Genomic DNA, 14,126 nt, shown 5'->3' on the forward strand with positions numbered 1-14,126 from the left:
CTGCGAGGGAACCAGAAAACAGTTTGGCACTGATAACTGTTCGTGGTGCCACATTTTGGGTACAAATTGTGCAGATGTTCTGTCACTTTCATGTCCTCCTTAGGGAGAAGGCTTTCCTCTGTTTTTTTTCTTTCAAGTTTCAAGTCCAATTTTTGTCATCCTGTTCATATGCAAAAGAATGTTTGCAAAAAAAAAAAAAAAAAAGATCCTTCAGGATCAGCGTGCAACATGCAAGACAATACAAGACCGTGTTGTTGTTTTCGTTGTTGTTGGATGATTATGCAGAACGTGTGAGGCAGCGGGGAAAGAAACGAGGAAGCGAAGCACAGCAACAATGCAATGTTCAGCTCTGATTTATTCCATCTGATTTTCCGCCTCGCCATCTACATCAAGCGCTGCACTGCGCAAACACACTGAGGCGTCAAAAAGCTCCGAATTCAGAGCCAGGCTGTATGCTTCGGATTAACGTGAGACTAAAGATTGGTGTTTGAGGACAGAATGTTGTCAGTGGGTATGTAATGACTGGCATTAGCTCAGCGATTATGCAGTGTACATGCGGTTTCCTGTTCTACAGACTTCACAGTCGTTCTGACAGGAAGGTGAGGCAGAGTGTGATTTCCTGTCAGGGGCTAACATCGAATCCACTGAGCTCCAAATCTCTGTTGTTGGTTTGAAAGGGTTTAAGTGGGTTTGCAGGTGTTGCTTTTTGGGGATTTAGTTCAAGATATTTAAAGAATTCAGTTTTAAATTTCTGCAGGACGACATATTTAAAGTTAATTATGCCGAGTTGCTACAGGAGTGCAACGGGAACTGGGTATTTTTGCTCTCCACGTTATTTACACACTCCTACCTTGTTGCTAACTGTGTAGGCATAAAGACTAACCCTCAGCCTTTTCATGTACTGTGTGTGTAATCCATCCTCTAGCCGAGACTGGCTCATCAGCGTCGTTGTTAAGATCTATTACACGGCTCAGTTTTGTACGTTGTGTTTATTATCTTAATGTTTATTATTCTTGGTTAATGTTGGAAGTACTAACAGCTCATCACTCCATAGAGCATCCAATCAAATACATTCTTGCTGTCAGCCAATCACAGTCATGCTAGCTGTACGTTGGCTTGCTCTACATGTTTGAATGTGTAAAATTGGTATGTTTAAAATGTAATGCCTCAGGTTCACCACGGGCACTTATTATTATTTCCTGAGTGTTGACTGGGTGAAGTAGCAATGACTCAATTTCTGAGTGTTTGTAAATTTGATGCTGAATTTCATGAACTGAATTTTAAATGTGATGTGCCACAAAAAATATAGATTCTACATGTTTTATTTTATTTGGATGTGGTTTTTCACCTAATCACCTCCTTTTGGTGAACGAACCATGAAACATGAACAAATCTTAAAATGTATCCACACACACACACACACACACACTCTAAGACGAACACGATCATGATAGGCAAAAACCTGATTTCTCTTTTTAACTTTTTTGGCACATTATTTAGGATGGTGAATCCATGAACATGAATCAAGAAGCTTAAACTTCACTTAAATGTGTTTGATTCAAAGAACTGAATCACTGAAATCAGCCTCATACTTTTAATACCTCGATATCTGCCAGTAATTTGCCATAATTACAGGAATAGCAAGCTTACTGTAAATACACTAACAAATCGGAACATTACAAAAGACCAATGATAAAACGATAATGCGTGGAAATGCTCATGAATATAAAATCTCATTGTTTTTTTTTTTTTTGCAGCATGTCCACCAGGCACCTATAAGATGTCGTCCCAGCAGCAGGAGTGTTTACCGTGTCCTGCTCACAGTCTGGCCGAGGACGATGGCTCCGTTGTGTGTGTGTGCGAAGAGGGCCACTTTCGGACACTGCTGGACTCCCCGTCTGCTCCGTGCACACGTACGTAACACGAAATGGCACTCTACAGTACATTCTTAAAGAATTTAGACCACTTCTGCGTTAAATAAAAGTAAAACCAAGTATTACACAAGAATTTTGCTTTGCCGTGCTGTTGGACATGATTCATTGGATATAATTTAGTTGAAAATGACTCATAGCAAATGATTCACTGGGCATGATTCGGCACTAAAACAAGCTATGACGTCAAAGGAATCATCTGTAGACCTCCACAAAAAGACAAGGTATTGTGCTGACACATTTCTGTAGTGTGGAAAGTCTGTGAAGAGCACAATGACGTCCTTTCTTGTTAAAAAGAAGAGGTTCTGAATCACAGAGGAAACAGAGGAGAGAAGGGTTTTAGTCAGAGAGGTCAATAAGAACCAGAAGGTCTGATGGGATTGATGGAACTTCAGAAGTCTTTGTGAAGATGGAGAACATGCCAGAAGGATCGCATGAGGCTCTTCACCAATCAGGTGTTCGTGGTGAGATGACTCGGGTTGGAATTTTGGCCAAAAGGCACCAAGATGAAACCAAGATTAACTTTTTGATCTGGAGGAAACAAGACACCTCTCATCACCTGGCCAGAGAGGAAAGGATGAACATCCCAAAATCCACGTGTGCCAGTCCTGTAGCATCAACCCCAAGAAGGCCTAAGATCTAAGATCACTGTCACGGTGCTTCAGCAAAGTACTGAGTAAAAGGTCTGAGGCTGTAACAGAACAAAGCCCAAAAAAAAAAAAAGCGGGGGGTGTGAATACTTTCGTAATGCACTATTACCCACGATACCCTTATAAAACTCATCCATCACGTTAACCGCTTTTGTCTCTGTGTGTGTGTGTGTGTGTGTGTGTGTGTGTGTGTGTGTTTCACTATCAGCTACACAATCCCATTGATTACCTTTTTAATTTTGTTTATGGCGTGAGCACGGCGCTCATGGCCGAGAGGTTATCACACTGATCACACGCCGAGGAGACAAAAGAGGGAAAAAAAGAGAGCTGCAGTGGCTTTTATGAGTTGAATGGGTTTCTCTGGCTTTCCGCTGAACGAGGGATCAGTGATGAAGTTTATAGCATCATAATTGCACTTTTAATTACAATATTGATTAGTGCTGCTTTTATATCGCTGCCAGGCTTGTGATAGCATTTATAGAGGCGCAATTACTGCGTAAATTACGTTATTGATTGCATAATTACCGCCATCAGGACCGGCCGCAAATCTCGGTCGAGAATGTAGAGATGCGAGAGTTTTGAGGGATGAAGGATTTAAGACAGTGGAAGAAACAAACAAACCAACACCACAGCAGAGTTTCAGATATGTGAGTATATGAATAAATAAAAGCTGTGCACAATCCAGCCTGATTGTAAAAGCACCGTGTTAATGTGATGGTCAAGTGCGACTAATTAAACTCTGATTACGCCGAGAAACTGGGTAATTTTTGCTCTCGATTTTATTTACACACTCCTGCGTTGTTGCTGCCCATGTAGGCGCAAAGCTGAAGACTAGACCTCTTCTCTTTTTTATGTATCGTGTGTAAATCTTCTGCTAGTCGTGATCAGCTGATCAGCGTTATCATTAAGATCTGTTCTATGGCTCGGTTGTGTACATAGCGACAGTTTTCTTTTTTTTTATCCGAAAGATAGTGTTAATTTTTCTTAATGTTTATTTTTCTTGGTTAATATCAGAAGCACAAACACCTCCATAGAGCATCATTTTTACTGTCAGCCAATCAGAATCATGCTGGCTTTTCATTGGCTAGCTCAACGTATGTAGAATTGGTATGACTTGCTGATATTTGTGCACAATATATCCCACATGAGCTGAGCTAAACGATGGCCAGAAAGTTCACACTGTTTGGATTTTTTTTTTTCAGAAAAATTAACAAAGATTATTCTGAATATTTTTCAGAAAAAGTGTCTCGGTGGCTGACTTCAGGGTACCGTATGCTAACGTTCCCAGCAATGTCTTTCTTTACCATCATATCAGTTCTTTTCTCTCTTCCTTCTCTCGACTAAATTGTAGTGGAGGTATTGCTATGAGACAAATACAGTGAGGGAACTCTTAACGGTTCCATGCAGAACAAAGTGTTTTCCTTTTTGAAAGAGCTCCAGGATCCTTAAAGACTCTTCGCAGAACCATTTTGTCTCATTGTGTACTAAGCACCAAGACAGTTTAGAAGAAGTATTGAAGAAAAAGATAATGAGCAATTATTCTAGAGTTTATACCAAAAACTGTTTAGAAAACTTTTTAGTTCTTCAAGGGTTCTTTAAGGGTAAGGCTACCCTTAAAAATGAGATGCTAGTCTTATTGAACATTTCCTGATTAAAAGAAAAAAACAATATAAACGATGCATTCTTAAAGGAGTGTCCTGAAGAATCCCAAGTGCAGTGATGGGACATTTGCTGATCATTATTATTATTATTATTATTATTATTATTATTATTATTATTGTTTTTTAAATTACGTTTTTATTATTGTTTTAAAAAAGTATCCATGTCTGTGCATTCTTTACTAGATAATTTCAGTTCACACAAACCATTAGACAAGATTAGTACAAGATTAGAACAGAAGTCTAGTCACTTCAACTTACCACCACACACACACACACACACACACACACACACACACACACACACACACACACACCTTAATAATCTGTGTGTTTTTGCTCTTTAGGACCGCCCTCTCCTCCACGAGACTTGCTCTACACCCTCAAACAGTCCACTCTCATCCTGGAATGGGCCGCTCCGGCGGACACGGGCGGTCGTGGTGACGTGAGCTACAGCGTGGCGTGTCAGCGCTGCGTCTCTGGCCCACGGGAACACTGCGAGCCGTGCGGCGCTAACGTAGGCTTCGTGCCTCAGCAGAGCGGCCTGAGCGGGCGTACGGTCACCGTGCTCAACCTGCTGCCCAACGCCAACTACACCTTCAGCGTGGAGGCCAGGAACGGCGTCTCCGAGCTGCTGCCCAACAAACACTTCTACGCCCAGGTCAACATCTCCACCAGCCTGCCAGGTGACTGCCAACGTTACTCACCAGTTATTTAGCTTCTCTGTCACTCACTGGCTCTAGATTTTAAAAGCAGTGTTACTGTTCCTTCCTCTCATTTCCAGCACTGCATGTCAAAATATAGTTGTAAATGTCCCGTGTATCATGAATTCATCTCAGCTGTTAGCTGTATAAACACTAGTTATGAAAATAGTCAGGAGGGATCCTCTCGATGGGAGGTGAGAAGAAGAGAGAAGACATGAGGAAAGAAAAGAATGACTGAAATCACATTTTTCTTTCAGGTTTCCGTTTGTGAGCTGGGACCTCTGATTAAGCTAAATAACCTAAACGTCATCTCTTGCATTTGAAAGTGTGAGGGAAAAAAAAAAGAAAAAAAAACAGATTAAAAAAAAATATTGTTAGTAAAAGTCTGAAGTGGGTTAAATTGACGTGAAACATTTAAATGTTCTATTTGAGGTAAAACGGTGATGTTTAATTATATTAAAATATTCCTCTCCAATATTTCTTTAGTTAGTTGTACAAAAAAAACTCTATTTCACGTGTTTCACTGCAGTCGCAAGCTTTTATACTCTATAAACCTTGATTTAGTTCATTATTCTACAAGGTAATGAGCTCAAATTACACATTATTACCTCTTAGACTTGGAGGGAAAAAAACTTTCAGAAAGTGAATGTCTCTAACGTCTATTACTGAACATCTGTACGCAATCAGGGGAAAAGGGAGAGTCGAAAGTTGAAGTATGAGTGAATTATGTACCTTAGTGCTTTGTTAGAATGCAGTTTCAGGCTGCGTATAAATAAATAAACAATGCAGTAAATAATTTATGAAAAGTAAATAGTTACGTATGCATTAATGTACAGATTACAAAAATCTTTTATTTTTTCAGCAGAAGGATTTCATTAGCAGTGACACTTTCACATAACAGTATATTAAAAGTAATAATTAAAATCTCATTAAATAGTAAAACTGCTTAAAAATTTTAAAAAAGTCTGGTTTTAAACTGTGTGAACCAAATTTATTTATTTATTTATTAGTGATAAATATAATGTCCTTCACCAACAGAATCCAAATAAACTGAATTTTTGCCGCAAATGATTCCATTAAGGACTTTTTTGTACATAAACTACAAAACATTTTTTAAGGAAATAAGCTTTGCTACATAACCCTATACAATATGGATTAATTTAAAATTCCTGTTAAACTTGTAATTAATTCCTGTTAAATTGAAAATACGAGGATGAGTCAAATGAAAGCCATTTCAGCTTTTTTTTTAAAATTTTGCTTTTTTTTTTTTGCTAATTGGTGTCGCTTTGGTGTATCATTTTTCTACATAATCTTCATTTTGTTCACTGTAAGCGTTCCAGAGCTGAATGAGTGTCCGGATTCCTCTAGAAAAAAAACTGATTCACTTCTAAGTTACGTTTTTCATCTGACTCGCCCTCGTAAAAAACAAAATTTATGCTTGACGTCAGCACAGTTGGGATTAAAGTATAAAAAGGAAATGATTTATTCTGATAATTGTGTTTTTAGATGTTGTGAAAGTATGTAAAAATAATCCTGAAGTCTGGCTTTAATCAGACGCATGAATCCCGACCTCTTTAGCGTCGAAGTGCTTTATTAAACCGCGCTCATCGTTCAGCTGAACTGCTTTACGAAGCGAGAAAAACGCCTTTTCATGTCCTCGTGTCTTTCTTCGCTTTCTTCTATTAAACATGGCGAGGTGTAGAGCGTGTTCAGCGACACAGCCGGAGACACACTCTGTCTGCTCTATTAGATTAGAATTAAGATTAAAGTGATAATGTGAGAGCACTCAGTGGGAATATAGTCGTCTTTATGTTCGTGTAATGCTGCGTGCCGTAATCAGTGATGTGCGTTACTGCTGCAAAATTGTAAAGCTGAAGTGATGGTGATGAATTTTAATGACGTGTGCTCTCCTGGGGAAACTCTGGGCTTTGTCGTTTATCACAGCTATCACTGTCAATAAAAAAATCTGTTCTTTTAGCAGATATTTTATCTGAGTGAGGCGATCAGAAGACACGTATACGTGTGCGTACAAGCTTCGTGCATGTAAAGGTTTTCATTTATACGATGCAAACATAATTTCATTAATAATATATACTGTATATAATTCATCATCTAGAAGATAATTAAGAGGCGTTAAGTTTATTTATAATAAAATTCAAGTTTATTTGTTATGTTCAACAACATTACACAGTAAATAATTCACCAGCAGAGTGTGCAGTCGTTACTTTGGTAGATTGAGTCCAATTATTTTGTTTTATTTTATATAATTGTATGTGAATGTTTAGGTGAAATGAATGTTTTACTTGATGATTGGGACAGATGCTGTTTGTTATTACGCTTAAACACACATGGAATAAACCTCAAGGTTCACCTTTGTGCTGTTTAGCCCTAAACTAGCTTTTTTTAATTTCTATAATCCCTCATTTGTTGTTATTTACGTTACTGAGTGAGATGTTCTGTAACTTAAGTATCTGTGAGACGTGTGGGCGGAGCTAGAAACAGTGCTGATCACTGATTGGTCAGTCACAGTGGTGACAGAATCGTCCTGATGAACGTCGCAGATCTTCAGTAGTGTAGTTAGTAGCTTAGACTAGTAAAGCTCAATTTTTATTTTCTTTTCTGATCTCTTTTTTCTTATTTTCTTTCTGGTTTAGGAGCAAACATCACAATTTTATCATAAAATCCAATTTTTATTTATTTACGCACAGTAATCTTTTCTTGTTGCTGATATTTAGCCTGAGTTTACATTTCTTACCCTGTGATCCTTCACATTAATCCAAAATGGCTTCCTGTTCACTAGATATGCTCACTACATAGGGAATAAACCTAATGGCATTCCTAATGCACAGCACATTATGTTTTTATGTTTAATCGTACTTTAATATCAGTTGACAGTTTGCACTTTCAGTACGATCAGAAAGATTAAAGTATTGGCACCCTTGCTTGTGTTTGCGCTCGTCCTGTCAAACAGGCATGCAGCAAAACCTTTAACATAAAATCAGCCATTTCATCTTGAAGAAAATCATTTTAAATTTCATTTAAACCTCTAAAGAAACAACTACTACTTTAAGAACTTTAAGAAAGCGGACACAGGAGCCGGACCAAGTGCTTCGTCTTTTCCAGGTTTTTTTCCTCTGTGTGATATTAGAGATATTTTCTCTCTTTGCACAGGAGACCATAAAACCTTTAGCTGAATTTGGCCTTTCACGTGCCGCAATCGCAGCGCTGTGATGCTGCCCCTGTAAACCTGCGACTTCACTGAGATTTAAGCAGCAGATTAAACCCCTGAGCGTGCACCGTAAACACAGAATCTGCATATTTATATATATATATATTCACATGTGTGTGGTCGAGGGGAGATTGGGTACAGATTTGTGTTTACATGTTTATGTCTCTATGAAATGCTAACAGCCTCGTTAAGGACACGGCAGTGAAGTAGTAAAGCTACAGGAGGCCAGAGAGACCGATCTTACCTTCACACACCACCACTGAGGCAATAAACACACACTGGGACTCACTTCTCAACAGGATATGAACAGTTTTTTTCATAAATTGTGTAAACTTGTGTATAATTGTTTTCGTAGGCCACACCGAACTCAAAATGTACGCCAGATTTACAAAAGTTATGGTAACTCTGATTTATTTCATAGTTGTGTATGTTGATGAACGTGCAAAGCACTTTCACACCACAGCTCATTTGCATTTAGACACGCCCACAGAACTCCATGAAAGGTAAAGCTAACAGAGCTGAAAGTGTGAAAAGATGACAAAATGGTAAAAGAAAAGGACTTTCCCAGAGGCAAGAAGTGAAATTTATTATTTTGACTTAGATCTACACAGTACAATTTCTTGTGTAAATCCTTTTCCGCTCTTTGAGAGATGGCCTTATGGAGGTTTGTGGGCGTGGCTAAATATCAGTGTGCCCTGAATGTGCTTGGAAATGTGATCAGTGTTTATCAACGTTTGCACACGAGTACGAAAATCAGCCAAACTTTTGTAAAACTGGTGTCAGTTTTTCAAAATATTAATTGTAAGGGTGCTGATCATTTTGTTTTCGCAGACTTTTCTGAATTTCATGATCTACATAGTAATAAATCGGACGTTTCAGACAGTTTAAATTAAAATTAATGTTTTAAAGCAGAACCTTTTAAAGTCTGAGAATTAAAAGTACAAGTTCTTTCATCTTGATTAGGTTCATGGTCAGGTCTGCAAATGTCTGGAGTGTGTGTGTGTGAGAGTGTGTGTGAGAGTGTGTGTGAGAGTGTGTGTGAGAGTGTGTGTGAGAGTGTGTGTGAGAGTGTGTGTGAGAGTGTGTTGTGTTCAGTTGTGTTAAGCGATGAGGACATCAACAAGGAGAATCTGACATTTCGGTATCTTCAGAGGCTTTAGCCTGAGGGCTTTAGATGCCCCTGGAGCTCTCGGGGGTCTTGACACGGCCACAGAGGGAGCGAGGGAGAGAGAGAGGGAGGAAGGGAGGGAGAGAGAGAGAGAGGGAGGGAGAGGGGGAGAGAGGGAGAAGGGGGGAGAGAGAGAGAGAGAGGGGATGTGATGTGATGGAAAGGATATAATGGCGTATAGGATAAAAAGGGAGCCTGGGCGAGGGTACAGATGTGTAGCAGATGTTCAGGTTTCAGGATTTGGGTGGAAAATTATTCATTATTGATTGATTTGATTTGTTTCTTCTCAGCCAGTCTTGTCTTGTCTAAGCTTCTCGTCTCTTCTGGACTTATTTTCTCCTTCTCCTCTTGTCTTCTCCTCTTGTCTCATCTCGAACGATCTGGCTTGTTTTCTGTCCTCTTCTCTTCTCTTCTCTTCTCTTCTCTTCTAAATTTTTCAGCTAGGCTCTTTTCTTGTCTGATCTCTGATCTCTCTCGTCTCAGGTCTGGTCTTGTCTGGCCTAATATTCTCCTCTTCTCATGTCTTCTTTCCTTTTTTTCTTCTTTCCTTCTTTTCTTTCTTATCTGTTTCTCTTCTTGTCTCATCTAATCTAATCTTTCCTTCTCTCATTTCTTCTCACCTTGTCCCTTCTCAGCTGATCTGGTTCTGTCTTTCTTCACCTTGTCTCTTTTGGTCTGTTCTCATATGGGTTTATTTTCTTTTCTTCTTGTCTGGTCCTGTCTCTTCTGGCCTTCTGTATGTCTCATATCTTCTTCTTCTCCTTTTTCCATGTCCTCTTTTCTCCTCATCTTCTCTTTTTGTCTCTTTTATTTTCATCTGCTCTTATATTCTTATTTCTGCTCATTTTGTTGTCGTCTTGTTCTCTACCCTTCCTCTGCATTTCTTGCCTCTTCTGGTCATTTTTGCTCTTCTCCCTTCTTCCCTCAGCCCTTTATCTACCTTCCTCTCCTCTTTCTCACTCCTTTCAGTCACAGATTGGCTCATCGTGTCTCATTGATCCCTCGTTCTTTCTGCTCTCTCTCTCTGTGTAAATCTCTCTAATTAGTTGCATCACTGACTGACCGGCAATTTGCAAAAATTGACACCCCTTTATTAAATCACTTCGACTCAGACACACTTGTTGGTGCTGTATGGTGTGTGTGTGTGTGTGTGTGTGTGTGCACGTGCGCGTGTGTGTGCGTGTGAGCCGAGACCAGAGATTCTGAAGCAGTGGGAGATGCTGAACCTTTTCATGTGCATGAAAAGAAGAAAAAAAGTGAGTTAGCAAAGTTCCTCCTCCTCCTCCTCCTCTCCTGCTGAGGTCTTCATTATCTAGAAGTGTGTGTGTGTGTGTGTGTGTGTGTGTGTGTGCGCGCTGAGTCTGCTGGAGTTTAGGAAGGAAATGAAGCCGCCTCATCACTGCTGCTCTCCGGTGCCTGAATGCCTGGAAGACAGCCATTCACCTACACAGACACACACACACACACACACACACACACACACATACACGCACACACACGCATGGTATTTGCAAACACCACACACGCAATCATTTCCAATCTTCAACTGTCCGTGGAGTTTCAGATTCCTGTTCTTAGCTGAAAGGAGTGGAATGATAACAGGTGTTCCTATTAAAGTGGCCAGTGAGTGTATATCAGTAAATTAATCCATAAAATTTTTAACCAATTTTAATGAAGGGTGCCAATAATTTTAATACAGATAAGATGGAGTCATGACTTCATTCCCCTCTCTGTGCTCTTCTTCCAGGCAGAGAGAGAGGGGACATATTCATTTTCCGATATTTTCCATTTCTGCCTCATCCGTTAGTGTGTTTGTGCGTCAGTGTGTGTTTGTGCGTCAGTGTGTGTTTGTGCGTCAGTGTGTGTTTGTGCGTCAGTGTGTGTTTGTGTTTGTCCATCAGAGTGTGTGTGTCAGTGTGTGCTTGTCTGTCAGTGTGTGCTTGTGCCTCAGTCAGTGTGTGTTTGTGCGCCAGTGTGTGTGTGTGTGTGTGCCAGTGTGTGTTTGTGCGCCAGTGTGTAATATCATCCCACAGATAGAAATGTATTACTTTCATGCGTCGTGCCGTGTGTCTCTCCTCTTTTCCATTCCCTTCATCTAATCATAAAAGTGATGATATAAATGATAATAGCTCCTCTATCAGCCCAGCCAGCCACCGAGCATTCTGGGTAATGCACCCCATTTGTATATTTATTTCTTTTTCTTTATTTATTTAATTCTCCTGAGCATGAGGCCTGCTTGCCAGGTTTTGTGTGTGTGTGTGTGTGTGTGTGTGTGTGTGTGTGTGTGTGTGTGTGTGTGTGCGTGTGTGCGTGTGCATTGTACTGTCATTGAAAGCCTGATAGCACAGATTAAACAGCATGTAGATGGAACTTCCTGCCAGATAGCGCTTCCCCATCGGGCTGCCTGATACACGCAGATTAAAGCAGGCCGAGCGTGCGCTGCCAGATACAGGCCCAGCACCAGACTGCAGCCTTTTAGTTTCTCATTCATACACACACACACACACACACACACTCTATCACAGCACGATGAAAGAATAATCAGGTTTGTCCAGTCATGTCCTGTAGTCTAATCCTGTTTCCTAGTCTGTTCTCATCCCCTAGTCTGGATCTGTCTTCTAGTCTAGTCCCAGTCCCCTGGTCTTGTCCATACACTAGTCCATTCCCATTCACTCGACCCGTCCCCTACTTTACTTTGTCCTCTAGTGCATTCACTAATCTAGTCTCGTCCACTACTGTAGTTGTATTCCCTAGTTTAAACCCATCTCCTTGTCTACTCTCATCCTCTAGTCTAGTCCCATTCCTTAATCTAATCTGTACCTTGGCTAGTCCCTCCCTAATCTAGTTCTGTGTCTTAATCTAGTTTGTCTCTTAGTCTAGTCACATCCACTAGCCTGTCCCCCAGTCCGCTTCCGCCACCTAGTCTAATCCATACTTTAGTCTAGTCCGTCCACAGTCTAGCCTGTCCTCTAATCTAATCCCAATCCATAGTTTAGATTATTATCTAGTCTCGTCCCAGTTCTTTCTCTACTCTGACCCCTAGTATAGTCCAACTGTAAGTCTATTCCATCCCCTAATTTAGTCCCATCATCTGGTCTAGTATCATCTCCCTAGTCTAGTCCCCTAATCTAGTCACATCTCCTAATCTAGTCCCGTTCTCTAGTCCAGTTCCTAGTCTAGTCCCCAGTCTAGTTTGTTCTCTAATCTAGTCCACTCAGGAGGTCTAGTTTATTACCTAGTCTACTCCCATTCCCTACTTTCATCGGACCCCTATTCTAGTCAAGTTCCTAGTCTAGTCTGTCCCCTAGTCCATTCAGGCTGTTTGTGTAGTCCCACTCACTCTTCTTATCCCTTAGTCTAGTCTTGTCCCCTCGTCTAATCCATACTGTAGTCTGTGCAGTGCAGCGATGTGAATGTAACTACTCCAGAGTATCTGTGGTGTCCTGCACACAGCAGACACATCTATAGGTCTACTTTCACCGAGCTGGACCACCACTGTAGTCTCCACCACTGCACACCAGCGGAGCCATTCCGGCTCTGCGCTACAATCAGAGCCTTCGAGTGCAGACACATTATATCGATAGCCTTGGGAACCTGTGGTTAAGTATGCATTGAGTGTGTGTGTGTGTGTGTGTGTGTGTGTGTGTGTGTGCTTAACTCTCTGAGAGGTCAGAATAATACCGCAGTCCGGTCCTGAGCACTTTAACATTCAGCCTGCAGTGTGTGGAAAATGGAGCTCCACTCACCAACAGTTCAATTCCATCCCACCTCCTGTGGCCCCTCGTTCAGTCAGGGTCAGACCATCAGTAATGTGTGTGCGTGTGTGTCTGTCTGTGTGTGTGTGTTACCTGTGTTTGCATTTGTCTGGAGGAGCTTTTTGTCAGATTGAGTTATAGCAGACGGCTGACTCGCAGCCCGCAGCACTGCATACATTATTCAACACTGTGCAAACGAGAGTCAACAGAGAAAGATAGAGAGGAAAGGGACTATGAATATACATGAATATGCAAATTTGGACACGCCCTCTGTCCTCTTGCCATCCCTAATACCCTAATATAATTAACTTAGATAGCTGCTTAGCCAAAACATAGTAAATTAGTTCATATCAGTCATTAGCTAAGGTAGCTAGATAGCTAGCCCCTATTCTGACACCAGTCAGGTCCCCAGTCTAGCCTGTCCCCAGTCTAGCCCAGCACTTAATCTAATCCCCTAGTCCCCTAGTTCATTTTATGCCCAGGCTAGCCTGTCCCCGGGGTCTAATCTAATCTAATCCCCTAGTCCCCTAGTTCATTATATGCCCAGGCTAGCCTGTCCCCGGGGTCCATCTGGGGGCCAGACTGTCCCCAGTCTAGCTTGACTCCTAGTCCCATAGGTAAGTCTCCTTATTCTGCTAGTCCCCAAATCTAGTCCATCTTCAATCCAGTTTATCTCCTAATCCCCTATTCTTGTTCCTCTAGTCCACTAGTATAGTGCCCAAATCTGTTCAGCTCCCAAACTAGCCTATCCCCTAATCTAGTTGCCTAGTCATCCCTAATCTAGCTTGACCCCTAGTTCCCTAGTCTAGCCTGTCTCCTAGTCTAATCCTCTAGTCTAGTCCCCTCATCTGGTCGCTTAATCTTTTCTGTCCCCAGTCTAGCCCATCCCCTAGTCATGTCACCTAGTCCCCTAGTTTAGTTGATCCCTAGTCTAGCTTGACCGTTACTTCCCTAGTCTTGCCTGTCCCCTAGTCTAGTCTGTATCCAATGTAGCTGTTCCACTAGTCCCCTAGTCTGTTCCAACCAGTAAT

At 41.1% G+C, this 14,126-nt stretch overlaps 1 protein-coding gene across 1 annotated transcript in view; it reads left to right on the plus strand.

Annotated features, from left to right (window-relative positions):
- Nucleotides 1-14,126, plus strand: part of LOC113523790 (ephrin type-A receptor 7) — a 101,767-nt gene that overhangs the window by 64,234 nt on the left and 23,407 nt on the right. The window contains exons 4-5 of the mRNA XM_053239337.1: nucleotides 1,758-1,913; nucleotides 4,587-4,925. Coding sequence (XP_053095312.1) covers nucleotides 1,758-1,913; nucleotides 4,587-4,925 — 495 coding nt within the window. The remainder of the gene's footprint in view (nucleotides 1-1,757; nucleotides 1,914-4,586; nucleotides 4,926-14,126) is intronic.

Source organism: Pangasianodon hypophthalmus, chromosome 13 (assembly GCF_027358585.1).
Source record: "Pangasianodon hypophthalmus isolate fPanHyp1 chromosome 13, fPanHyp1.pri, whole genome shotgun sequence".
Lineage (NCBI taxonomy): Eukaryota > Metazoa > Chordata > Actinopteri > Siluriformes > Pangasiidae > Pangasianodon > Pangasianodon hypophthalmus.